This window comes from Dermacentor andersoni, chromosome 3, assembly GCF_023375885.2.
Source record: "Dermacentor andersoni chromosome 3, qqDerAnde1_hic_scaffold, whole genome shotgun sequence".
In the NCBI taxonomy this organism is placed as follows: Eukaryota; Metazoa; Arthropoda; class Arachnida; order Ixodida; family Ixodidae; genus Dermacentor; species Dermacentor andersoni.
This window is the reverse complement of record NC_092816.1, coordinates 137,322,284-137,347,919: the sequence shown is the minus strand read 5'-3', so window position 1 is coordinate 137,347,919 and position 25,636 is coordinate 137,322,284. Positions and strand designations below refer to the sequence as shown.

The window sequence follows — 25,636 nt, the reverse complement described above, 5'->3', positions numbered from 1 at the left end:
TTAACCACTCGAGTAGACTCCGCGTTTCTGTACGTTGTATGCGTGATTCCAATGAATGTATGCGCTGTACGCTTCGCGTTGCTTAGAGATTATAAAGGGATGAGCCATTGCATTTTTTACTTGCTTTTGGGGGGCGATAAGTATTGCTGATGATTATAGTTTTTTGTCCCATTGGACTTCCTGACGCGTTTTTTTCTCAAGGCCGACGGTTGTATGAGTCACTTAAGGCTTTCACCTTCCTAGTATTATTCCATTAGCTATAACTCTCAGCGCCTTCTATACATGGCGGCAAAACTAAAAGCCTGTCTGCAGCCAGAATCAGCACAATGTATGACGTCATAAAACTAAACGCCGTGGCTGCATGATTAATAGCTAGCGGTGGCACGACAACCGCCAGAAGGATATTGTTGCTGTTCCGCCATGCCTGGTTTGAAAAACCTTAGAGGACGAAAACGTTTTATTGAACGTAATTTCTTTTTCACATATCGGTCGATTGCGCACGCTTCACTGCAACCACTCGAAAATCACCAGACATTCTTGTACCTGATCCCACATGAAACAGCCCAACGAACGAGCGCAGGTTTGAGCGTGAGTACAGAATAGATGCTCGGTTTTCATACTGAAGGCGAATTTAACGCTAGCATCTTGTGTGCCTTTTGTTTCTTAACTCTTTTGTATTTTTCTACTTTGTATAAGGACTTGTTTAAATACCCTTTTGTAGATCTATCTATAGTCCTTATTGCATTCATTAACTAAATTTTTGTACCCGTCAGCTCTTTTGTTAAACGTTTTGTAACAGTCGCCAGTTTTCTCATCTTTCGCAGCTAATAAAGATAAAGAAACCAGAGAGATCCACTGCGCATTTTGTTTGTTGCTACCTAGTCTCGCAAAGTAAAAGGAATTTTACGTTTCGAGTGAATTATTCGCTGGCCCTCATATTCGTTCACTTAATAAAGACCAATGTCGTGAATTTTACCATATAATGCTTTAGAGATAGGCTGTCCACAAAGATGTCGGATGCACGGACAAACTCCGCTTATTCGTGGCACTGCAGTCTGGTGTTCGCACGACACTGAAGGCGACTGTCGCATTTGGAAGCCCGAGTAGCCGCATGGCGACGATCGCTGAGCCTCTGAACACAGAGCCGCCTCGCAGATACGCCATTGAGTACGGGCGTGACGAGTGTTGCCAGAACACTACTCATTCTGAATATCTCCTATTGTGAGTTCTGCATGTCAGGCAGCTTTAATAGGCTTGATCGTGCCCGCTTGAATCGGATCGACCTCAATGTCAGTAGAGGTGCTAAGGCGAGATAAAGGCGAGGACACCACCGCTTGCGTCTTCACGACCACGTCTCTGTCGCTCATGTGCGTCTATTTTGTACGAGCTACCCTAAGCCTCAGTACTACAGGTAGCTGGATTTCTCTTTCACTGATCACTTTTCATCAAAAATTATGCGATAGGTGACTCAAATTCCACTGTAATAAACATATGTTAGAGAGCGTTTGCTTGCATAAGTAGTATTTGCTCGCATTCCACTTCGAGGACGGACTTAAGGAGCTCTTTAATCCCCAATCGCGGTGCGGGTCTTGAATTAGATTGTTTTCAGATCTCCTGGGAGCGCTGGGGCTGCCTGGCGCGTAACAAAACCGCCTTTGAGTTCCTTTCTTTTTTTTTTCGTGAACCATGCGTTATTCTTCTATAGTGTCGTAGTGTTTATTCTATTCGTTAACCTCTTAATTCCTGACGACGTATACTTGTGTCTGTACGCGCGCGTGCGAGCGTCGATGAGCGTATTTAGTACATTTCGTATTCGACTTCTCTTGCCTTATGTTTCTCGTTCTCTTCGCATTACTATTTCTTCCGTCTTTTAAACTCTCCTCCTACTAATGTGATTCGTTCTGCTGGCAGTTCGGCTAGGCTAGCTTCGCAAGCTCTCGTTATAGTCTTTCTCTCACTCTCTCTCGAGCAAGCAATTTGCCTTGTTTCATAGAACAATGGGCGTGAAGAAACACGCGTCCACGTGCCTTTGCATCCGTTTCTCTGTGACTACGCAATGGAGGCACCCGAGCCAACTCGCCCTAAAGAACAAGTTTTACAAACTTGGATGCTATAAAAGAGGGCAGCGTTAGGCCGTGAACTCTCGAGGGACACTTCACCTAACCTATGGCCGATCGAGAACAGCGATAGCAATAGCCACAGCCACCTGAAGTTGAGCGCGCTATAAAAGCCAACGTACCTACACGCAACGCAGAGCGCTACTCACTCCCTTGGGAGAAAAGCGGCAGGAATAATCCAAATTTCACTCTTTTCGTATAGATGAAACGCGCGCAGTAGGCTTACCCACGGCGAGCCAAAGTTTGCGAAAACCGCCTAATTCAAGCTATTCTTTCTACTACTTCCCTCTGGTGGCTCTGAAGCTTCAGAAGCGAGCCTCTAGCTAGTCGCCTTTTGTTTTCTTATTTTTCTTTCGGTCGCCGCTGAAAGTCAATGACAGCAGTGTAGCTTTAGTTACGAGCAAAAACGCTCTAGTCCGCTCGAGACGACCGCTAACAGCTTTCCTCTGTTCCAGCGCATGGGCGAGGGTACTAACCAAGCTGTAAGCCCTCCGTCTACTCTAACGCGACCGACCCTGCGTAACAAGGGCCATCGTTGTGGTCGTTCGGCGCTCGCGGACCCAGCCTTTTAGAAGCCAGGCAACAGCGCATCTCGGCTTCCATTCCCGGTTAAAAAAAGTAAAAGAAGGTACTCTCTCTCTCTCCATTCCAACGGTTTTGTTATCTTTCCTTTCGCACGGCGTTCTATTGCTTTCCTTTATACGTCGGCTACAGCTTGCGAATGATATCCACTACAAAGCACGGAATAAAGATAAGACCCCCGGGGCGTACGTAAACGCGATGGCGGTCGCGGAAGCTTAGTCAATAAAGCCTCCAGCCCCGCCCCCGCCCTTCTCTCGCTTTTTGCTAGTTGTGCGCAGTGATATCCAGGGTTCAATCTCTAATTGCGCAGTGCTGCTTTCGACTCACTCCCCAAGCTAAGCTTCTCTGTACTGCAGTCTCTACGTTAAGACACACACACGCGCACACACAAAAAAGAAAAAGAAAACAGAAAGCCTATATCCTCCTCTTCTGCGTCCTTCTGTGCTTCTAATTTTTGGCTTATTCACTTCGTTCGTCTAACGAGCCACTCTCTCTCTGGCTCTCATCCGGCCGGCCACGCTAATTAGGTGGACTCTCAGCGGCTAAGTGCGCTCATTATGAGGGCGCTATTAGCGAGCCTGAAAGCTCTCGCAGTGGTGATACAGAGCCGAAATACGCGGGAAGTAATGTATGCCTGCGCTATCAAGAAGGAATTGGTACGCGCCGTCGAGAGGACGGTGTTAATCTGCGCTTCACGAACACACTTTCGACTGGGAGACGTGCAAGAGCGTTGCTCGGCGGCCGATGTCCGAGCGCCTTCTTAAACAGCCGTCTCCGTTATCGAACGGGGATGCTCTTCCAGGGGCCTGGAGGTAAAAAAAAAAATTGCATGGCATGGCCCAGCGGCAACTCGTGGCTTGAACGTTCTCTCGCTGATCACGATATCGCCGGTTCGAACAATGTCCTAATTTTAACATGACTGCATGATTTCTGAATGGTTTCTTTTACTACGACATCGGGGCATGATGAAGGGCGAACAACACTTCGTCTGATAAACCCGGAACCTGACACTATGACATTTTATCGTAGCCAAGTGTGGATTGGGGATGATAATCCAATCAAATAAATTAACCACTCGATCAATCATAGAAATAACGGAGCCATCAGTCAGTCATGGATAAATAAAATAATGATGTTATTTCCGACTATTTCTACCAAGAGGGTGGCGAATAAAATCTGCCAGTTCGCCGCTTTGCGAGCCAGCAACCCGCGTTACATTGATCGACAGATCCACAGAGCATATTCATAAGACTTTGTGCAACGGCCGACAACGATGGGTGCCTCCGCCATCTTGACGTCGGCGCACTCGTGTGGTGTCTGCTAGCGCCTGCGTTAGGAGAGGCTGAGTCGTGCTAAGCGGCAGTCGTTGTCAGAGCTATCGGGCCAAGAAAGTCCAACAGTTGCCTTCGACGTCCAGCGGCCACTGGACCTCTGCGCGCTGCCATGAATCGACGAGAGCACGCGGACAGACTATTGCTCCCCTAAAGGTCCATCCGGACGGCAGCTGCAAAATGCGCACTTCTACGAAACTGAAACTTACACCCAGCCTTCTTCTGTTAATTGCGCGTTGCCGAGCGGACGGCGTCTCGCAAGTTCGCCTTACAACACAATGCTCCGTGTCATTTACTGCCGCGATTATAAACGCGCGTCTCATAGGCGTATTGCGAGCGGCAGTAATGCCTCTCGTCGAAAGAACATTGTTCCTTCTTTTTAAGAGGAAGCTTTAGCTCGGGCCCAACTCCGACGCGGCCTATTCAAATACATGTAAAAACGCGAAAACGTTTTTCTGAGATAACCCCTGGACCGATTTTAATTAAATTTGTTGCATTTGAGAGAAAAAGATAAATTCTAGTGACTGTTGAAAGCGGAATTTCGATTTAGGGCTTGAATTTTGTTAAAGAGATTTACAAAATTTCAGAAGTTTGAAAAAGATAGAAGCACGAAGTTTACAAACTAATAGCTCTGCATCAAGAACAGATATCGCGGTTCTGTAAACGGCATCCATTAGATCATTCAGAGCGGACAAATTTCATATGTCATTTTACATCTTACGTGAGTTTGTTACGTTGTTTACGAGGGTTCTGCAAAAGTTGTAATTACATAGTAATAAATTTTTTGAGATTCATGTATAAGATGTCAAATTTGTCCGCTTTAGATGTGCTATTAGGTACAATTCACAGAATTGCGATATCACCTATTCTTGCTGAGTTACAGAGTTGTAAACTTGATAGTTTTGTTTTCTGAAAATTCGCGATTTTTGCCAATTTTTAATAAAAAATTGACAACCTAAATCGAAAATTCGAAACCAACAGTCACTAGATTTTAAGTTTTTCTTTTAAATGCAACAAACCCCGTCAAATTTGGTGCTGTGGTTGCCGAGAAAAACGAATTCTCCGTTTACATGTATTTAGACAGGAGCACCCGAGCTAAAGCTTCCTCTTAAGCCGCAGACGTCTCTGTATGCGCTTCGCGAGCGTGTGTATGTTTGGTCCATTTTCGAACACGGCAAAATGTTTTCAAACGGTATGCGATCTGATATATCACATGCGCGTATTTGTAACTGCATACAATGAGAGTGCGAGTATACGTACTTCTCTTTTCATTGCACACTCGTTGCTTACGACAAACGGTGAACATAACTTATGTCGCGCAGATCTAATATACGTTGACGTGATTACTGGAGCCACTTCTGTCGCACGTACATCTTCTGTTATTCTTTTCCGTTTATATATATTCGGCGTGTTTAGCGCAAAAGGTTGTTTGTTTGCGTGGACTTGCAAGCGAGGGACGAGCACTTCGCGGAATAATTGGCCTCTCGCGTTTTGAAGATAACACCGTACGCTGTATCAGCTAGCCCGGTTTTTCCCGTATCAGCTCAACGGCGCATGCCGCACGTCAGCAGGTGACCGGCGGAAGGCGAGTGCGTACGTGTGTGTGAAAACACTTTGCACGGCGGAAGCTTGAATGGGGCCTTAACGACGGGTATAGTGTAGCGGTACTGGAGTTAGGTGTATATTGTTAAGAATGGCCCGCTGACATGGAAAGAGAGAGAGAGAGAGACAAAAGGGAAGGAAAGACAGGGAGGTTAGCCAGTGTAAATACCGGCTGGCTACCCTGTGCTGGGGAAAGGGGTAAAGGGAATAAAAGCTTTAGCTGTTAGGAATGGCCTGCCGAGGTGGCAACGTGCAAGTTTTGCCAGCCAGTTGCGACAGCCGTGGGAAACTTTTCTTGGAACGCCACCGCAAACCTCTAGCCACGGCGTCACTAAGTCGACTGTTTGTGGAGAACAATACGCGCGTCCTCGTCTCTCCGTCGCTGGAGCCGAGTTTGATGAAAAGGCTTCGTGCCTGAACCCGCCACCGCGGACCTCATCTGCTATGAGCGGGGCAGCTTCCGCGGGAACGTCTACGGAGGCCCCTTCCCACGCGCCGTTCCAGAAGCAAGACAATGGACACCACGGCGGCCGCGCTGAGGGGGTCAGCTCCGAGTTCTGCGAAGGCCCTCTGCCCTCGGGGGGGGGGGGGGGGGGGAAGACGTGAACCTACAGTATTTGCATGAGTTGGGTTTCCAGCCGAAATTCAGGCGGATCAAGGGTCAGTATTCACAAGCGCGCTGACTTCCACATTCTTGCAAAAGTGCGGGGTAAAGTTGATACACAGTTCCGTCTATCACCCTCAGTCAAACAGTGTAGAGAGGTGGCATTCAATGCTTAAGCGAGCTTTGTGTGCGCTCTGTTACGAGCACAAGGAGGACTGGGAGAACTGTCTGCCGGCAATTTTGTTTGCATTGCGAACGGTTCCACATGAAGCGACAGGGTTCCCCGCAGCAGAACTAGTGTATGGGAGGACACTCCGTTCTCCACTAAGAATGTTAAGAGAGATGTGGGAGGAAAGAGGAGAGAGTCCTACAGTGGTTGAATACGTGCTAAATCTGCTGGAACGGCTAAGCGCAACCCAAGAATTAGTCGGAAAGAACATGGGAGTAGCTCAAAAGAACGCCAAATTCTATTACGACAAGAATGCGAGGCTTCGTACGTTTAACGCCGGAGACCAGGTAATGATCCTCAAACCTTCAAGAAAGAACAAGCTTGAAGTTCACTGGGACGGGCCCGTTAAAGTGGTGCACAAACTTTCAGATGCTAACTATGCTCTGAAAATGCCCGGTCGCAGGGAGGAGGTGAGGATATATCACTGCAATTCGATGAAGTCGTATATAGAGTGGAGCGGAGTCATTAACTATACCATCGAAGAGCAGGATGGCACTAGTACCAAGTTTAAAGGGACACTAAAGGTTACTATTAAGTCAACGTGGACTGTTGAAATACCATCACAGAAACCTCGAAACGCTTGTTTCGTGCCAAGGAAAGACTTATTTTAAGAGAAAATGCGTTCTGAAGCGTCCGCGTACCGCTAGCGCAGTTCAAATCGCCCGCCCTCCGATCGAGGAGTACTGACATCATGGTCTCATAGTGACGTTGCGCCAACGGTGAGTAGAACGGCGTCCGCAGACGGCGCTACGGCTTTTCTGCGCAAAATGCAAACGCGCGGCCAGAAACAGAGCCAAGACAGAGCCGACAGCAGAGCGAAAGCGGGAGTATGGTGGCTAGCGGAAGGAGAAACGAATTACGTCCCACGGCACACGGAGAGTCCGTTTTCGTTAAACTATAGGCTGCGGCGAGCTCGCAGCGTGGTCGGCGTGATCTGTGAGAAGTGACGAGCCTTCTCGCACTCGCAACAGGGCATAAAAAAGTGCGAATCGACGCAAAGCTCGGCCTAGAAACGTGCTTCGCCACAGCCAGGGCTCAATACGACCCAAGCTGGCGCGACCCAGATGTCGTTTCCCGCACCGCCACCAGGCGCCGCTACTATACCTCAAACTCCAGCGCAAGACGCCCATAAGCTGGTACTTCATTCTATGGCGCAAACTTCGACGCTCGTCGCAATGGACCCTGACACCGACAGATTGGCTCGCGATGGTGGGCTCAACTTCAGCGATTTGAGCACCGACGAGCGCGACCTGCTGCTGAGGGCTCGCACTGCCGGCGTCGTTGCGTACTACGACGGCGGCCTCGACACCGGCTCTCGGGAGCGGGAAAGCAACGAGGGCTTCCCACGACATCACATGGACGTGGCATTCTCGCTGCTTGTTCCAAATGAAAGTGTCGCGAGCCAGCAGAACCCTCACAGCACGACGCGATAACGAAAGTACTGAAACTCCAAAGCGTGCGCGGCGCAGAGTCGAGCGCGCAGAGTCGAGCGAAAACGAAACCTTTCGAACACCCATATTACTGAAGGGTAACGTCAAAATGTTATTTTTTCTTAGAGTCGAATAGACGTAGACAAGTAGCATTTTTTTCCGTCTTATAATCGAATGAAATGATATTTTTAATACGAGTAGTTGAGCATTAGTAACACAAATTATGAGGAGTCCTTTCGTCATCGGGCTAGTACCGGAATGTCGCTGGGGGGTCTCAAATCGTGTCATGCATTTACCTCAATTTCTCGGTTACTAAAGCTCTGTTTGCGATTAAATTGACGCCTTAGACGTTCTAGAACACTGCTCTACCACTTTAACTTGAGTTTCTGGTAACCTTTAGTGTCCCTTTAAGGAGTATAGGGCAACCTCCAACTCTGAAATCAGCCTAGAAGAAGTAGTAAAACGTTCGGTAAACGCGCACGCTCTTAGACCCGAGCAGCAAAATGAGCTAAAAGGGGTGTTAGGGGAATATCTCGACAGATTCAGCGATCGGCCGGGTAGAACCGAACTAATAACGCATGAAATAGAGCTGACATCGACCGAACCCGTAAGATCAAAGCCGTACAGGGTGTCGCCGAGACAGAGAGAGATTATGGAGGCAGAGATACAGCGCATGCTAGAGTTGAAAGTTATTGAGCCCGCTGAGAGTGACTACACGTCACCGCTAATACTGGTAGAAACCCCTAACAAGGACCCTCGTCCGTGTGTTGACTACAGGAAGTTAAATGCCATCACCAGAGATCAGCTGTACCCGATACCCAACATTGAGGAACGAATTGAAAAAGTTAGCGCTGCTAAACACATTTCAACTATAGATGTCGTGCGGGGGTACCGGCAAGTTCCCCTTTCAGAAAGTGCCAGCCTCTATGCCGCATTTATCTCACCTGTAGGCACTTTTAGCCCTCTCACACTCAGCTTCGGGCTGAAGAACGCGCTGTTTAGCTTCTCCAAGTTAATGAATATTGTCCGAAAAGACATGCAGGAGTTCGCCTTGCCATATCTTGGTGACGTAGCAATTCTTTCGGACAGCTGGGAACAACACGTATCGCAACTCAAACAGGTGTTCTCACGGTTGAGGGAAGCCGGCTTAACGATGAAAGCGGAAAAGTGTAGATTTGGTTGTTCGCAGGTTACTTATCTGGGCCATGTTGTTGGCCAGGGCGCGAGACGGCCGGCCGAGCTGAAAATAGCTACGATTGGAGAATTCTCAGCCGCGCACGAAAACAGACCTTCATTCATTTTGGGGACTTGTGGGATACTATCAACGGTACCTTCCGAATTACTCGCAAATGGCAAGTCCATTAACGGACGCCCTCCGAAAGGGAGCACCAAGTAGCCTACACTCGGATAAGGACAAAGAGAACGCTTTCCAAAGTTTGAAAACGCTGTTGGTTTCTCGTCCTGTGCTTCGTACGCCAGACTACACAAAGGAATTCATAGTTCAATGCGACGCAAGCGACAGAGGTATGGGCGTGGTACTTAGTCAGGTCGGCGACGATAACGAGGAGCATCCTATCCTCTATGTTGTTTAGTTTGGGCCGCCCAGAACTTGTCGTGTTACTTGTACGGAGCGAAGTTCATCTTCGAGACCGACCCCTGTCCTCTGACATGGCTCAGTCAAATGTCACACAAGAATGGCCGCTTGCTCCGATGGAGCCTCACTCTCCAAGAGTACAACTTCTCCGTTAGATATAAAAAGGGAAAGTTGCATAGCAATGCGGATGGTTTGAGCAGGCTAATTTGAATTCTGCGTTTAAAGGTCCCGCCTAAATTTTAGGGTTACTATTGTTAATTTTGTTAAGCCAAGAGGATCCCCTCTCATTTAGCAGGATTCCCTTCATGATTACTGAATTTGTCAGCACAAGATTGCTTCAGAAATTGGCATAGCGAAATGCAGAATTTTTTTGTTTCTGCACTTATGTTTTCTTTGAAGCCTAGCGGCTCTAAAGTGAGATCCAAGGTACGTCATCTCGGCGCAGAGCCGTGTTGTGAGGCTCGTTTTGCAGTTGCCTGTCCTTGTTGGACGTTTTGGAGCGGGCATATCATTACACAAGTGGTCGCTGCCAGCCAAGGCATCACCCCCTGGCCACCAGCCGTTCTCTTCCTGCCCAACGGTTGACAGTGCTGGACAGTCGAGATTTTCCGGGCCATGGAGGCGCTGTTAAAAACGGCCCGCTGACATGGAAATTTTAGCTGTTAGGAATGGCCTGCCGAGGTGGCAACGTGCAAGTTTTGCCAGCCAGTTGCGACAGCGGCGGCAAACTTTTCTTGGAACGCCCCCGCAAACCTCTAGCCACGGCGTCACTAAGTCGACTGTTTGTAGAGAACAATACGCGCGTCCTCGACTCTCCGCCGCTGGAGCCGAGTTTGACGAAGCAGGCTGTGTGCCTGAACCCGCCACCGTGGATCTGATCTGCTATGAGCGGGGGAGTTGCCGTGGGAACGTCTCCGGAGACCCCTTCCCACGCGCCGTTCAAGAAGCAAGACAAAGGACACCACGGCGGCCGCGCTGAGGGGGTCAGCTCCGAGTTCTGCGAAGGCCCTCTGCCGTAGGGGGGGGGGGGGGGCACCGTGAACCTGTGCGGGTGTGTGTGTGTGTGTATAATCCCTCGCGAAGAGGCGGCTCGTCTCCGGGTTGAACGTTTCCCTCACCTTGGGATCGAGGGAGGACCGAGTGTTTATAAACCGCTGTTGTGCGGCTGCTCATTGCACTTTCTCTTGCAGTCATGCTAGACTGATGAACTGCAACATCCTGATGTAGATTCTGTAAATAAACCCATATTCCTCGTTCTAGACGAGAAGCAGTCCTTCCCTTCAACAACGTACTCAGCGTGGGTAAGTTGGACGACGGCATGGGCCAGCTACCTTCTAATTCATGCCCGACTCCAATCTTGACAACTGATTACGAGCGATGGGATTGAGCCCCCAATCCTGACAACATGCTTCTCCTAATGGAATAACGCGGCTGCAGCAGTCAAGTCCAGCCTTCTAATTTAGAAGAGCGTGTTGTTGGGTGAGTTGGTGCATTAAAAAAAAAACTTTAACTGCGCCAACTAACAACCACAGAGAGTAGTTGTATCATGCTCTCTCTCTGTGGTCAGTAGTTCGTGCAATTTAAATCTTGCATTCTACTCCTACAGGAGGAGGAGGAATAAACTTTATTAGTTGAAATGAGCCGACGGTAAAATCGTCCGAGGTGGGCGGCGTCCCTAGTCCAGGATTCCGTGGGCCTGAGCTGATAGCTTGGCCCTGCTCACCAGGCGATGCTTGTCTTCAGAACAGTCACTATAATATATATATATATATATATATATATATATATATATATCAAATGCAACTAATTTCATTCAAATAAATCGAGGGATTGTCTCATCGACGCATCGTAGCCTTTCACATGTGTTCGAATAGGTTGCATCGAAGCTGGGCCCCCCGAGCTGCAAGAGGCTCGTGCCCTCCAAATTAGATAGAAAGCACCAGCGCCATCGCCACCGCACACGTGCACGCGCCGTTCTCGCGAGCAGGAACAAGAGGACGCCATGGGACGCTGCCTTCGAGAACAGGGGCTGCTCCTCCTGCTGGTCGCGGCCGCCCAGAAGCCCCACACCGGCGCCGCGAGACGAGCCGCCGCCGGACGGGCCGATCTGGCGGCGGTCAGCTGGCTGCGTCCTCCGGCCGAGTTCGTGGTGCCGTGCTCCGTGCGCGCGCGGGGCTTCGACGGCGGCCAGCAGGCGGACGTGGTCAGGGCGCACAACGAGTACCGCAGCCTCGTCGCCAAGGGAGAACTGCACGGCTTCCAACCCGCGGCGGACATGTGCGAGACCACGTGGGACCAGGGTGAGCGATGCCGTGCGCATACGCGCCTCACAGTGAGGTGTTGTTGTATGGTGTTGGCCTCGCTGGTCGCCGAGCGTGATTTGCATTAACTGTCGGCGTGTCCTATGTGCTCTAACTGAAAGTCTCACCGCGCGTTACCTGACTGTCGCTGCATTGTCCGTATTGTAAATGTCCCGGTGTGTTTACCCCAAAGAAGCCCGAACAAATTTCCACATCATAAAAAAATTTGTTTGGATTTATTTCTTACCATAGGGAGCACGTTCCTAGGAAAAAAAAAGGGTATTGTACTGTTATTTCAGTAAAAATAATTTGAACTGTAACTCATTAATTAATCATTAGTTTGCTGCACTATACACAACTAGAGACGTGACCAAGGGTATTAAAAACGCTACTATGAGCTTCGCGTAAAATGTCCCGCGCTTAACCAGCATGTTGGGGCATCCAACTCAGCGTGGCAACATTATCACGCTCATCTGCCTGTAACTATTTACGCTATAAATGAAGGGATGTAGATTTAACGGTGACCTTTGGGGATCACTCCGACCGACCAACCAATTGCCTTAATAATTTCCAAATGGAGGTTTTGCATCCCAAAGCTAAACTTGTGCGAGAAATGTCTATCGCTCGAAGATGCTGTTAGTGCCGACGTTGAGAGAATCACCCGGACTAATGCCTACTGGTGGCCATGACACGTGCGCAGACCTGGCGGAAGTGGCGCAGTCGTACGTGGAACAGTGCGCGCCGCAGAGTGAGGTCGTGCAGGCACGTGACTTCATCGAGCAGGGCCAGAACCTGTGCCTCCAGACGCTGCCGGACACCGCCAACGACACGGGATTCGAGGCCTGCGTCGCGGCCTGGTTTAGCGAACACGCCGGCTGCCCCAAAGGCGTCATTGAGTCATACAGGAACGCCAGTGGCCGCGACGAAACCTCCTGCGAACATTTCACCCAGGTGGGAGTGAGCGCCCTTGTTTAAACGGGCAGGTTTAGTGTTTCATCAATGGGGCGTTGGAGAGGAATATGGGAAACGAGGCCGCGTTAGTAAAGCATACATTTCTGTAATAGCAAAAACGCCGCATTCTTCGCTCGAGCGAATCTCGATGAGCCAGAAAACGCAGATATAGAATGTGGTGACACCTTGAAATTCCAGCACCATCTCCAGTGGTGATATCATGAATTTTTTACAGCATCAGTTTCGTGTACAGTTACTATTGATATGTGAACATCACGTGGCATTTTAAGGGAAGCGGAATCAACCTAGCGATTTCCGCGAACTGTCCAGTTCGAAAGCGGGAGAAATACAGTGTTAAAGCTTTTCATATTCAAGGTGTCATGCTGTCGTCGTGGTCACGGGTCAGCTGGAGTTATTGTTTCGAGGGACACTAAAGATAATATTAGATTGAGCTAGACGCCTGGATTATACACCACAGACACCCCTTACGTCAGTATTATCGTGAGCGAAGGCTCGGTATACTATAAAGAACACCACATGAAACACCCCGCACCAGCCGTCCAAGGCGACATGAATTTGGAAGAGTTCGTCGGAGACTACTGTCTGTAGACGGAGGAGTATAAGGCGCTGTACGTATTTCTTTAGTAATGACGCTTTAGAGACTGGCGTGGCACGTCGCCAGTAAATACTTACGGTGGCTGTCCTCGTCGGTTCAGCTCGTCTGGTCCCGGAGTCAGTACGTCGGCTGCGGTTTCGCGCTGGTCGAGTCCAGCGACGGTGCCACGCGGAACCTGTACGCCTGCAACTACGACGAGCCGGGCAACCATCCGGGCACCGCCGTCTACGCGCCGGGTCCCACGTGCTCGTCCTGCCCCAAGTACACGACCTGCGTCGCCGAGCTGGGCTTGTGTCGCGCCGACCAGCTGACCACCGAAAAGGCGGTCGAGGACAAGGGAGCTCCCCAAGGCCCAAAGATTGGTCGGGGCGACGTCACCGTTTCGTCCCGCCAGACCTTGACGTTGGCGATGTCTTCGTCCGTGCTGGTGGCGCTGGTCCACGCGACACTGCTGTCGTGAGAGGGCTGCGTAGCGGTCACTCAAAACACGAGCCCAGTGACCGCGGCGCGGCTGTAAACATTGCCCATGCAAGTGGTCACTGTTGCGCCGCGTATTGCGGTAGAACACCTATTTCTTTCGCGAACTGATGTTATAAGACCGTTTCTGATGGCAGAATGCTTCTTATGAAGCTCTTCCTGCTTTTTAAATATGCGCGTAAATAAAAGTCGTTTTGTGTGGTATTTATTTGTAGCAGCGATATCATTTGAAACAGGCTGCAGACGGCTATAGTAAAGTTCCGTTCTCTTATGTGCATACTCGGCACCATTTTCACTGGTATATTGCAAGCACCAAGAATAACGACCGACTTTCCTGCTCACTGACAAAAATTCCACCCGCGAGGATGAACTGGATGTCGAAACTCTCTTCTTCCATCCTTACCTTCTCTGAAAAATTTTGAAAATCGGTGCATTCTTAGCAGAACACCATTCTTTTATTTCTTACCCTGTCTTTCTCTATTTGCCACTGGCTTCAGTTAAGTTGCTTCAGGCCAGTGCTGTTTTATAGATCAGCTGACAATCGTCAGCGAATCTTGCCGCATAGGCCAAACATGGTTCTGCAGGCGCATGTTCCTTCTGACGTAACTTTGGGGCCGGCGCAATATTATGCGCCACATGTCTTGCGCTGTTACATGCAGTATCGGGTGGAATAAACATTCGCAGGAGCATGCGGAGTAATCTGATACCGATAAGAGAGGTGAAGCGGCGCACCCCAGTCGTAAAATGGAAAGACACAACTACTTTCTTCTCTCCTCTCTCTCCGGCCTTTCAAACTCTCTGCTAGCGTCGCCTAAATTGTTCCGCCTTAGCGCTGATTGATAGATGAACTGAATTGCGTCGAGGAAAGTGGTATCAGCCTATCGGAGCAGCTAGAGGCGCTACTGCACCCTTAGGTGCTGTGTTACTAAGGGTTGTTGCGTCGGAAGAATGATGGGAAAGTATCACCTACGAATACATTTTAAAGGTTTTGTCTAGGGGAACAAAAAGAAAAAAAACAATACAAAAGGAAGTAACACTTCCGACGTGATTATAAGGCCCACAGTTTGAATCTAGGTGTCTGTGTGATGGGATAACTTTATTTGGAATCCGGCGATTGGCTAGTTGGACGGCCCAAAGTTGGTCTTGTGAATCTACGTTGCTCGGTGTTCGACGTTCTTTTCCTTGCCTTGTTTTTTTTTTGTTTTTTTTTTTTTGTAAACCGCTCGGGAAAGTGACACTATTGCTTCGGTTGACGCTCTAGGACAATGATAGAATAAAATATATTGCTGTAAAAATAAAACTTAATGTGCATTTCGGTGAAGCGTACGTTTAGAAAAAAGCGCCATTCCAAAAAAAAAAGAAGGAAAAAAAAACACCCTTTAAAACCGGTGCATTAGTCAGCTTACTATGGGTGTAAGAGGGTGAGTTATATACACGAGAAAACACTCTTAAGGGTGCAGCCTTCTTTAGTGTGTAGTTGCCACTGCGGAGGGCGCCTAGTGATAGAACATCATCGAGGCGGCTCGCAGCGCCGTTCGTTCCGCGAATAATAGCGCTTCACTGAACTGGCGTCCTGTGCAGTCGCGTTCTTGTAACGAAACAAGTTCGCTAAGATGGAGAGCACAGTTTTCCTCCGCGCATGCCAGAAGCAGACGTCTGTGAACTCGTGCCGAACTGAATCTGTTAATACATCATCATCATCAGCGCGAGTACCATCATTACCAATGTCGCAGCAGGGCGAAAGCACCCCTGCAGGGAGAGTGCTCCTGACTAGGCTGGAACGGGACACGAGCGGACACGTAGATACATACGCAGACGTGCCCGACTGCCTAAGAAAAACAATAAGCGTTAGGCCAGTACCTAAGAACATGGAGCCCAACATCCACGAGAGCAGAAGGCAGGTGAGAGCCGAATACGTGGAAAAGACACTAGCGCGACTAGACGACTAGGTATGCACGGATGCTGCCACGTACCCGCGAGAAGGGAAGCGCACGGCCACGGCGGTGGTGGTGGACGGCGACGGGAATCTGATCACATGTGCGACGGCAAAGGCAGCCGGCACAGCGGAGGCCGAAGAAATCGCCGTGGCGCTGGCGGCAGTAGAAGGATGTAGGACAGGCAGGCCTCTAAACATCTTAACAGACTCGAAGGAAGCGTGCAGAAATTACACGAGGGGCAGGATTAGCAAAGCCGCCCTCAGAATTCTTGGCGGAGCCTACATCGCCGAGAGGAACGTTACGCACAAGTTAATCTGGATTCCGGCCCACGCAAGCATAGAGGGTAACGAAAGGGCAGACAGCCTAGCTCGAGAGACCACGTTCCTAGCAGAGCAGTTGCACGCCCCGGAATATCACCCAGACGCTTGTGAAGGAGGACAGACAGAAATCTGAAACTTACACAGAGGGACGAGAGCCAAATATCCCCCACCGCACAAAGCTCTAACGAAGGAGGAAGGAACGAGTTGGCGCAGATTGCAGACAAACTCCTTCCCAAATTTATACATCCTAAACAAAATGTACCCAACACAATACAGAGGCACCTGCCCATGTTGCGGGGCCACACCCACACTCTATCATATCACATGGGAATATAAACACAATCAATCATTCCACCAATAAATAACCCGAGTGCGGAGCAATGGGAGAGTCGGCTTACCAGCTGCGAGCTCATAGCCCAAAGGGCCTTAGTGCAGCACGCTAGTGAGGTAGCTAGGCTCAGTGGAGCCCTGGAATAGGGGCGCACCCTTGCCGGAAGAGGCTCCAAGTCGCCGGCGCCCAAGAAGACGACGGGGACTTCGAGACGCTAAATCCTTGAAAGAACCAAATAAAGCTTTTCTCTCTCTTTCTCTCTCTCTCTTTCTCTCTCTTTCTCGGGGATCTCCATTTAACTATGCCTTCCATCAGCTGACTCTCCCCCTCCTCCACCACCAAATCCTTTAAATTTCTCGACTGCGTTCCCTTCCTTTGTCGCCCATCCTGTATTTCCAATAGACTCGCCGGCTGTCTGCTTTTTGCACATTACGTGCGTGCGCGCTGCTTTAGTATATTGTTCTCCAACATAGAAGGTGAGCTAAGCCCGTTCATCTTTTATTCCGTATATCGACGTCTTCCTCTAACTTTCTGGGAATTTTCAGCCGCACAATACACAAATGCGAAAGCCATAAACAAGATGTCCACACCGATCCTCCAATTAAACTCTTGGGAAGGATGGATCGCACCCCAACGGTCTGTCGAGACAAGAGGTCAGAAATTCTTGGCCATCGTAGTCAAAGAAATACTTGACGACGAAGACCATGGAGTCGAGGCCTCAGTGCGGCCAGACTCTGAAGCCAATTTTCCCCGAACTCGAGTGGTAAATTTCCGTAGATTTTCCCAGATTTGTGTGAAATGTGGTGTGGTCCTTCAGCTCGTGAATATTATTTCAGCAATTATTATTGTTAGTCTTGTGCAAATGATATTGTTTAAGTTATTTCTAAGATTGTCTCAAAATTTTAATTAATGAAGTTACCGGACTCAACCTGAAATCACGACCTCTTGCTTGAAGCCATCGACAGACGGCGTTAGCGCGTCTATACTTTGAAAATTGCTTTGCACCTGGCGCATACAGCAACATGCATACAGCATTGCCAAGATTACACGGAACCTTATTCGAATTGCAAGTAAAATTTACGCCAGACCTCCCTTACGGAATGTAACAGTGTCAAAACAGTGCGCCACTTCACGACAACAATGTAAAAGATGTGAATAGCGCATCCTTCTTTTTTTTTCTTGCCATGTACTGAGGTGGCACCACCACCTAGACTCACTTATACTTAATTTGCAGCAACGCACAAAAATACTCATCTAATATTTATCTTTCTTCCAAAGGAAAATTTGTCCAAACACATCACCGCTAGGACTCTGTCCAACTTTGCTCTGGCTATGGGCGGTTGGCGGTAAATTTTAGTTTACGCGTACATAGTGGGCTGTTCAGCGCCACGACCGCATTGTCGTGCTTGGTATTAGGTTTATGCGTCTGCTTACGCACAGATGTGCCCATGCTGCTTTGTGGAATGCTCCCGCATTGGTTTAGTTCGTCCATTTACAGATAAATATTTCATTCAGAACGCGCAGACGTCGACAGCAGAGCTAGAGATCTGAACCGCAAAGATGCAAAGTAGCAGCACGTCATCAAATGAAACGGAGCATCCACACCCTGCCATTTACTTGGCGAGATGTACTACTGCGCTGCTGCACGGTCAAGTCATACTTCGCATGCTAATGCGAAGCTAGTTTGAAGCGACTGAAATGAAAACACGCCGTCACGTGAGCAGTTTCCCCGTTTCAATATCCTATAGTGCGAAAAGTTGCCAGATAATTTCATATTCATTTTCATTTTCATATTATTTTCATTTCATATTTCATATATATTTTCATATTTCATTCATATTTTCTTACAAGGCTTAACATCCCCAGAGCTAGGGAAATGTTTCTGCAGTTGGAAGCACTGCGACGCCCGAATAATCGGAGCACTAATAAACGCTTATTCCCTTTCTCTGTTAACGTAAGGCCCACAATTTGTGCGTGCGCGCGTGCGTGCGAGCGTACCAGCTCGCGGTCCTTCCTCTTTGCAAGTTTATTTGTTATTCATCGAATTTCGGCCCATTTGGCTGGTATTTGTAGAGCGTACTTATGGTACGCTTTTTTCCTTTTAAGGGTATCCCTAAGCCAACTGACATTTTACTTAGATACTTTGTTACCGCAAAACAAGGATCCAAGGCTTCGCGATGCTGTGCATTTTTACAAATGATCCACCTTGCGTACGTGCTGGCCACCGCCTAACTCTGCGTGCTTGTGTGGTACTGCATACCAATTACGCAAATCATTTAATACGGTTGAATCTGCGTTGTTTGACGACGAAGCATTTTTGTTTATCGCGGACCAGAAAATTTTTCTTCTTTTTTTTCAATTCTCTTCTCAAAACAAACCATATTCGGCAGTGCAGACATGCAATATCTCAGTGATACCAAGAATTCAAGCAAGAAATCTAAATTAAGTATTGTTCTTTTTTTCGCGTATAAGCAGATAGTTGGCCAGGAGGTAACAGGTTTCCACAAGCCCAGTGTAGTCACAAAGGTGTTTAGAAAGTGACCTCACTTTCACCGAAGCAAAGAAGAAAGCTTTGTTTTCCAGCGGCACAGGTTATTTCGTACTCGCTGACGTGGCGCCTCCCTTGATGGGTTGAACAATTACCTAGTCAAGCGAAGATCCTGAAGAGGCGGACATGGGAACGGCCTTCGGCATCCTCCCTTCTTAACGGTCGCCAAGGTGCTGTCAATTCTGTGCGACCAAGCGAGTAACGTTGACAGGCCTAACGTGTTTGTGTCAAAACGACATGGCGCTGACTTTTTTCGTGCCCTTCACGATTGTTGGCAGAACCAATTAAGCTTGAAGCACAAGTGGTAACGAATGTGCCGTTGTTCCGGTGAGGAGTTCGAAGCGACAATGTAAGTCTAGGTAGCTCACAATTCCTGAACAAAAATATAGCAGCAGTGGGCACTTACATGCCTTATCATTACTTTCAGGCTGAACCTATAGACTGTAAGCGACATTACAACACTGTGTAACGAGCACGGTTCTGTTTTTGTTCTTGTTTTCCTGCGTTGCTGAAATTTGCGTAGCCTGTACTTGATGTCGCTAAGGTTTGACACAAGTTAGCTTAAATACCCTGTATTTCTTAAGCACAAACAGAACAGCTGGAGTGATCGGCCAGGTGGATACCGTCACGGAAACAGCACTTATCGTCGAACAGCACAGTAAGTGTGACGGCGACTTCTGACTGCGCACAACAACGCGAGCTTCGACGCGCATTTAGTCACCAGCGCTATGGCCGAATCGACGCAGGAATCCGACATCATCCGACATCAAAGGAAGAATCATCAAAGGAGGAATCCGACATCAAAGAGGCCGCGGAGTGTGTGTCTAGGCGGAAAACGAGGCACCACGGCTCCAGATGCGATGCATTATCAGAGCCTATAAGCATAAATTCGAGTACGAACAAGGTGAAAATCACTTGAATGCTTTGTCGTGCTTCAAGCTTCGCCTGCACTACAAACGTACCATTGGCTTCATTGAGGCTTTAAATTACTCATTTGTAACTGGCCCACGGTTAGAAACTAGCTGTGCATCGAGCTCATGTAATTTACTCATAACACGTGTTCTGATCGGCTTTCTTCCTGTTACAGTTTCAATTTGTGCTTGTGGGACAGGATGTACCAGTAAATTTGGCAGCCGTTGGCTCCATGGTGTCCTCGTATTATATATAGTTCTGGCGGCAACCACACCAGCCCCAAACAAATTCTGCAGTGTTTCAGTTGTAATTCATGGGGAATAGACGCCCATCGGCGAAGCCCTTGGTTGAAGCGAGGCGAGGAGAAAGGAATGTACTCACCGGAATTCACGCATACAATGTGCACTTCAACAAATGGGCGACACAGGGTTGGGGCGTCAACCTATACTCGCGGTGCCTATTCGTCCAAACTCTCTGATCTCGGGCGGGTGGTGCCTCCACTAGATGTCACTAGTGCCAGATGAATGTAGATCGGTAGAATTCGAGAACCCAAGCTAAAACCACAAATGAGGCAGTGCAGGGTGACATGGGCATGACCTTTTTTTTTTATGTCAGAGAAGCGCACAGCAAAATTGCTTTTGAAGGAAGGCTTGGGAGCATGGATGAAAATAAATGGGCAGCTAAAGTGCACAAATATCTGCGCCTGAAAAGCGCGGACGCAGAACCGAGGAAGAGATCAAGAAAGTTGGCAACCAGGGCGCGATAACATCACACTATTCCAAATTTTTCTATTCCGATTCTGCGATCAGCCCTACGCGATTGGTGAAAAACTTTTTTGGGGCCACGCCCACTTCGCCTGTCTGTCACGCGAAGTCACGAAAACCGCGATAGCTCACCATTTGATATGACGTGTGCACACTGATTATGCATGATTTGACCGAACAAAAGAAAAATAGTTGTTTCTGATTCGACGCCTTTTCGCCAATAACCCTCGGCCATTGATCAGAAGTTTTCGGGCTGCACCCACTTCACCTGTCTGTCACGCGACGTCACAAAGCCGCGAGAACTCACCGCGTCAAATTGACGTGTACGCGTTAAAGAAGCATTAATATGCCGAAGAAAACTGAATTCTCTTCTGAATAGCCGCAGGCTGCCCCGTTCCGAAAGGAATAAAAGACGAGTGCCGCCGATCGCTCAGGCACTGGCTACTCGCACCTGTCGGAGAGCCTGGGTTTATTTGCGTGTAATAAAACTTTTTGCGTGGCCGTGTAGCATTTTAGAGCACTTTCGGCACGTTTACGACCTCGTTATGCCAACTCATCTTTGCTGAGGATCTGTTTTAGCGTAATTCTTAAGCTTCCGTTGCACGCCACCGCGATTGTCGACGAACCACCGTAAGCTAAGTAAGGGAACGCGTACAGACGCCGGCACCACCCTCTTCATCCGGTTATCAATTTTCAGTGCAGTGGCTCGGCCCCATCGAATCCCTCTCCACTTGAGCGTGCTCCCCGCCTCGTGTGAGCCAATTAGATAAGACAAGCCGCTCAGTGCAGGCAATCTTATTCGTTTTTCAATCAAACAAAAGTGACCTATGAACGAGGAGAGCGTTTGATTGGTCTGTTGAGACAACCCTGTGGGTGACCGCCGGATGCTTGCGTCGGCGGTTGCGCAAATCTGACTTCAGGAGATTGGAATAAAAACATATTTTATTAGTTTTACGTTACAGGGCCCCAAATGCAGCGTAATTTGAAGCGTAAATACCCAACCGGGAGTCATCAAAAAGAAAGTGAGAGGTACAGTAAATTGGATGCAAAGAATGGGGAAAAAGACAACATGGATATTACCAGAATGGGAAGAAAGGAATAAGAAGGTAACATCTGTGCGATAGTACAAAGGGCAGTGCCTTGTTCTTTGAGGCTCGAGCCGTTTGTCTAAGCTGAAAATTATACCTCAGCAATTATTCGCAACAGGAGGAGGCATGCGCATGCTGCAGCGCAGATCAAAAGCCAACTCAGTACATCTTAAAGGAATACGAAGGTATTCGCGCAGCGAGACCTGTACGTAATGTACACCTTTCAGAAGCGCTGTGATCTGAAGGGGACGGAAGCATTAACCGGTCATCAGTCGAGATAAGCAAGAGACGTTTAGAGTATTGGTGGGAAAAAAGCAAGGAAGAGATCGACAGGACCCGATCCGTTACAGGCATACGTAACTGTACAAAGTAGATATAGAAGTTTTTTGGAACAGAAGAAAGGTTTGGGAGAAATAGACAAAATGCCAGACTGAAAAACTTGTATAGCATACCTGATTATCTCAAGCAGGCTAGATGACCATTGGTCAGCGCCCCGTTTCAAAGGGGCTGCCACTAAATCGCCATCATCATAGGGCCGCTGACGTCGCCGCTAAGAAACGAGTTCGTCAGAAAAAAAAAAGCTACCCGCCACCCTGGGAACGCCATGACAGGGAGGGCGTGTAGCACGCATGTCCTAACTTTACCTTGAGCACACGCCTGCTCTAGGATGCATACACGTTCTTTATTTAGCGGAAAACTAGGAACAGCAGATACTGAAAAGTAATGCATTCTATTTAGATAATATTTACTCAGCGACATTGCGGTTGCCGATTCCGCCACTTTCAGGAAAGTTTGCAGAAAACATATACTCCTAAATTTGGCGGCGGGGGGCGTCCATTTTCGGAGGCAACAAGGACGACATAGGTATCATCACATTATTTTTATTCACATGTTGCAATCTTGTGCCACCGCATCCTTTAACATCTTAAAATAATTACCCGCCGCGGCAGCTTAGCGGCTATGGTGTTACACTTCTAAACTCAAGGTCGCGAGATCAAATACCGGCTGCGGCGGCCGCATTTAGGTGGGGACGAAATGCAAGAAGGCCCGTGTCCCGCACATTGTGGGCACGTTAAAGATCCTCTGATGGTCATAATTAATCCGGAGTCCCCCACTAACGGCGTGCCTCATAATGGAATCCTGGTTATGGCACGTAAAACCCCAGAATTCGTTCATTCCTAAAATCAATGTCGCGAGCAGAATAAATGGGGGCAAAACGTAGTTATTCCATTCTTATTTTATTCCAATTTCCTGACGTCAAATTCACGTGACCGCTGATGCAAGCAGGAGCGGTCACCCACAAGGTTGTTCCAAGTGTCCAATCAAACACTCCCCTCGTTTAAAGCACGTTATTTATTATATTTTTTCAGGGCGTCCATACCGAGGCAGTTCTTTTTTTCTTATTTAATTGGCTGACGAGAGGTGTGGAGTGCTCGAAAGAGGAGAGTGTTTCGGTGGGGCCAAGCAAGCGCAGTGAAAGTAGACAACCAAATAAGGAAAGTAGTTCCGGCGTCTTCGATTGGTCCGCTTCCCCTTGCTTAGCTTGCGGTGGCTGTACGGAAATCGCGGTGGCACGCAACTGGAAGGTTATAAATACCGCTAAAACGGATCTGCAACGAAGAAGAGTTCGCAGAGCGACCTCGTATACGAGCCGAAATAGCTCGGCAACGTTACACTACCACGCTAAAAAAAAATATTATATGCCAATAGGTCAATTCTCGCCAATAGCTCCGAGCACACAGCGCCGGAGCGATCAGCGGGCGACCATCTTCTTCTGTTCCTTTCGAACGGGACCAACTCTCCGGGTGCTCTTAAATAAAGTTCATTTTTGCTCGCCCTATTAATGCATCTTCAATGCGTATACATTACTCTGACGTTGTCAGTTTCCGCGGATTTGTGACAAGCGTGACAAGCGTACTGTGGCCCGGTAACATCTTCTCCTTTCGCGGAAGGCTGCTGGTGACAATGGCGTAGATTCGTAAACACTGTGCTTTTTTTTTATTTTGACTGTGCAGACGTCACCTTGAGATTGGGAGTCTTCGCGGCTTTCTTGACCTCTAGTTGCATAAAGACGAAGTGCGCGGGACCCCAATAATGTTTGACCAATGGCGGAGGGCTAAGAAAGACATGGAACAGAAGAGATAGAGAGAATGAATAGGAAAGGCAGGGAGGTTAACCAGATATGAGTCTCCGGTTTGCTACCCTGCACTGGGGATGGGGGATAGGGGTTAGAAAGATAACAGAGAGGAAAACGACAAAAAAAAGGAAAAAAAAAAGAAACACGCACACATGATGCGCATAGCTTTAGGTTATAGTTCCATATTTTTAGTACACCTTGATGACACATTCGTAAAATTCTACAACGGGACAGAATTCGTACACTTTACAAAGAGTTCGGGAGGGCATGCAGGTGTGGGGAAAAGGCAGGCCGTGCGGAGTTCTTAATGGCGTAAAAGGGATAAAAGGGTGTAGGATTACGGGGCTTGGGGTGTCAGAGAATATTGCACCATTAGCTCGTCTTCGCCGAGAAATTGGAGAAGTGAGTTCAGCACTTTGCAGGCATAACAGCAGCGACAAACAACACACACAAAAGAAAGGAACACTGACAGACACGGATATTGTGCCTGGCAGTGTTCCTTTCTCTTGTGTGTTTTTTTTTGGTGCTGCTGTTATGCCTGCAATAAGTGAGCAACTCGCCTAAGAACTCATTTTACTTGAGTTCAGCACGTTCTTGCAGCACCGAGGTTCTCCTCCCGTGATTCAGATATTCAGTGATTATTATTATGATCATTATTATTATTCTTGTCTTAAAGGTAGTGGACTCGGGCAATACTCAGGGAGATTGACCATGAATCTGGTGGGCTTCAGAAATGCCCTACAGGTATAAATTTTAAAATCTCTAATTACGATAAGTGAGCGCAAACGAGTAGAACATAGATACATTTTGCGGAAGGTTGACGTATAGATATCAGCAATGTATACGCTCACACAGTTTAGCCAGCGTGTCGCGCACCCGTTATTTTCTTCTACGTTCATCATGCAGATATGACTCTTCGCTATTTTAAATGCTCGTAAGGAAAAGAAGTATCGTCATCAAGCCGTCGACGTTACTGTGCCATCATTGCCGTTGTCGTGCCGTCATTATGCCGCCATCGACTTGCCGTCGTTTCATACAGTTGGAGTATAGTGTGTACGGGAGATAACGAGTTTCGTGCAGAAGTTGCGGAAGATGAGCCGGAGCAGCGGTGTATAGTAGCCGCTGTGGCGCTAGATGGTTTCTGAGCCGGAAAGAATCGCCGTAGTCTACTGATATTTATCTCTCTCTCTTTCTGTCTTTTTTCCTTTTTACCTGCCTCGACAGATATTGCCCACGTTACACACCACAGACCAATTGGAGCCAACAGAAGGGAGTGAAACATATTTATTACCAGGAAAAGTTGGAGATGTCGGCCTGACCTACTGTGTCCTAGCCTGCCAGTCAGCGTAGGGCTAACGGTGAAGAGGAACAACAGGAAACCAAGAAGTGACGATAACAATGATAAGAAAGAATTTGGAACGCATTAATAAAAAATCTGGAAGAACTTATCACATATCCATGCAGTTCACTTTCCCTCAAAAAAGCCACAATGGCCTTCACGGCCGGACACGCAGAGTATCTCGGCTACGGACCTGAAGGAAGACTTGCAGAAAGTGGCCGGTTGACGGTGCATCGAAATGGTCCAGTCATGAGCTGTGTCTCTAGCAAGAACATCCGGCGCGCACAGGGCAAGCGTGTTATCTACAGCCTCCTAAGCAGTGCGGTTGTCGTGGTCTGGGCTGTGCGCACGCAGCTTATGTTACGGCAAAGGAGGTAACAGCTATCACTGTACGTGCATGCTGCTGCACGATTAGTTGGGCATTACG

The 25,636-nt window shown here is 48.3% G+C and overlaps 1 protein-coding gene across 2 annotated transcripts; it reads left to right on the top strand.

Moving 5' to 3' along the window:
- The first annotated feature begins 406 nt into the window (after positions 1-406).
- LOC126525315 (CRISP/Allergen/PR-1-like) lies at positions 407-25,308 on the top strand. 2 transcript variants are annotated; one of them, XM_072286779.1, is made up of 4 exons: positions 407-588; positions 11,477-11,789; positions 12,490-12,740; positions 25,095-25,308. In XM_072286779.1, the coding sequence occupies exons 1-4, from the start codon at positions 421-423 to the stop codon at positions 25,218-25,220; spliced, it is 858 nt and encodes a 285-aa protein (XP_072142880.1). In that variant the 5' UTR covers positions 407-420; the 3' UTR covers positions 25,221-25,308. The 2 variants fall into 2 exon arrangements, with proteins under 2 accessions (XP_072142880.1, XP_054923438.1); XM_055067463.2 differs by lacking the exon at positions 407-588 and having other exon boundaries at positions 11,447-11,789.
- Positions 25,309-25,636: the final 328 nt, after the last annotated feature.

Bases quoted from the DNA above. Each gene is read 5' to 3' on its own strand.
- LOC126525315 (XM_072286779.1), top strand. From the start codon at position 421: ATGCCTGGTTTGAAAAACCTTAGAGGACGAAAACGTTTTATTGAACGT. The intron at 589-11,476 runs GTGAGTACAGAA...TCTCGCGAGCAG, and splicing joins GAACGAGCGCAGGTTTGAGC to GAACAAGAGGACGCCATGGG. The intron at 12,741-25,094 runs GTGGGAGTGAGC...CTGCCTCGACAG, and splicing joins CCTGCGAACATTTCACCCAG to ATATTGCCCACGTTACACAC.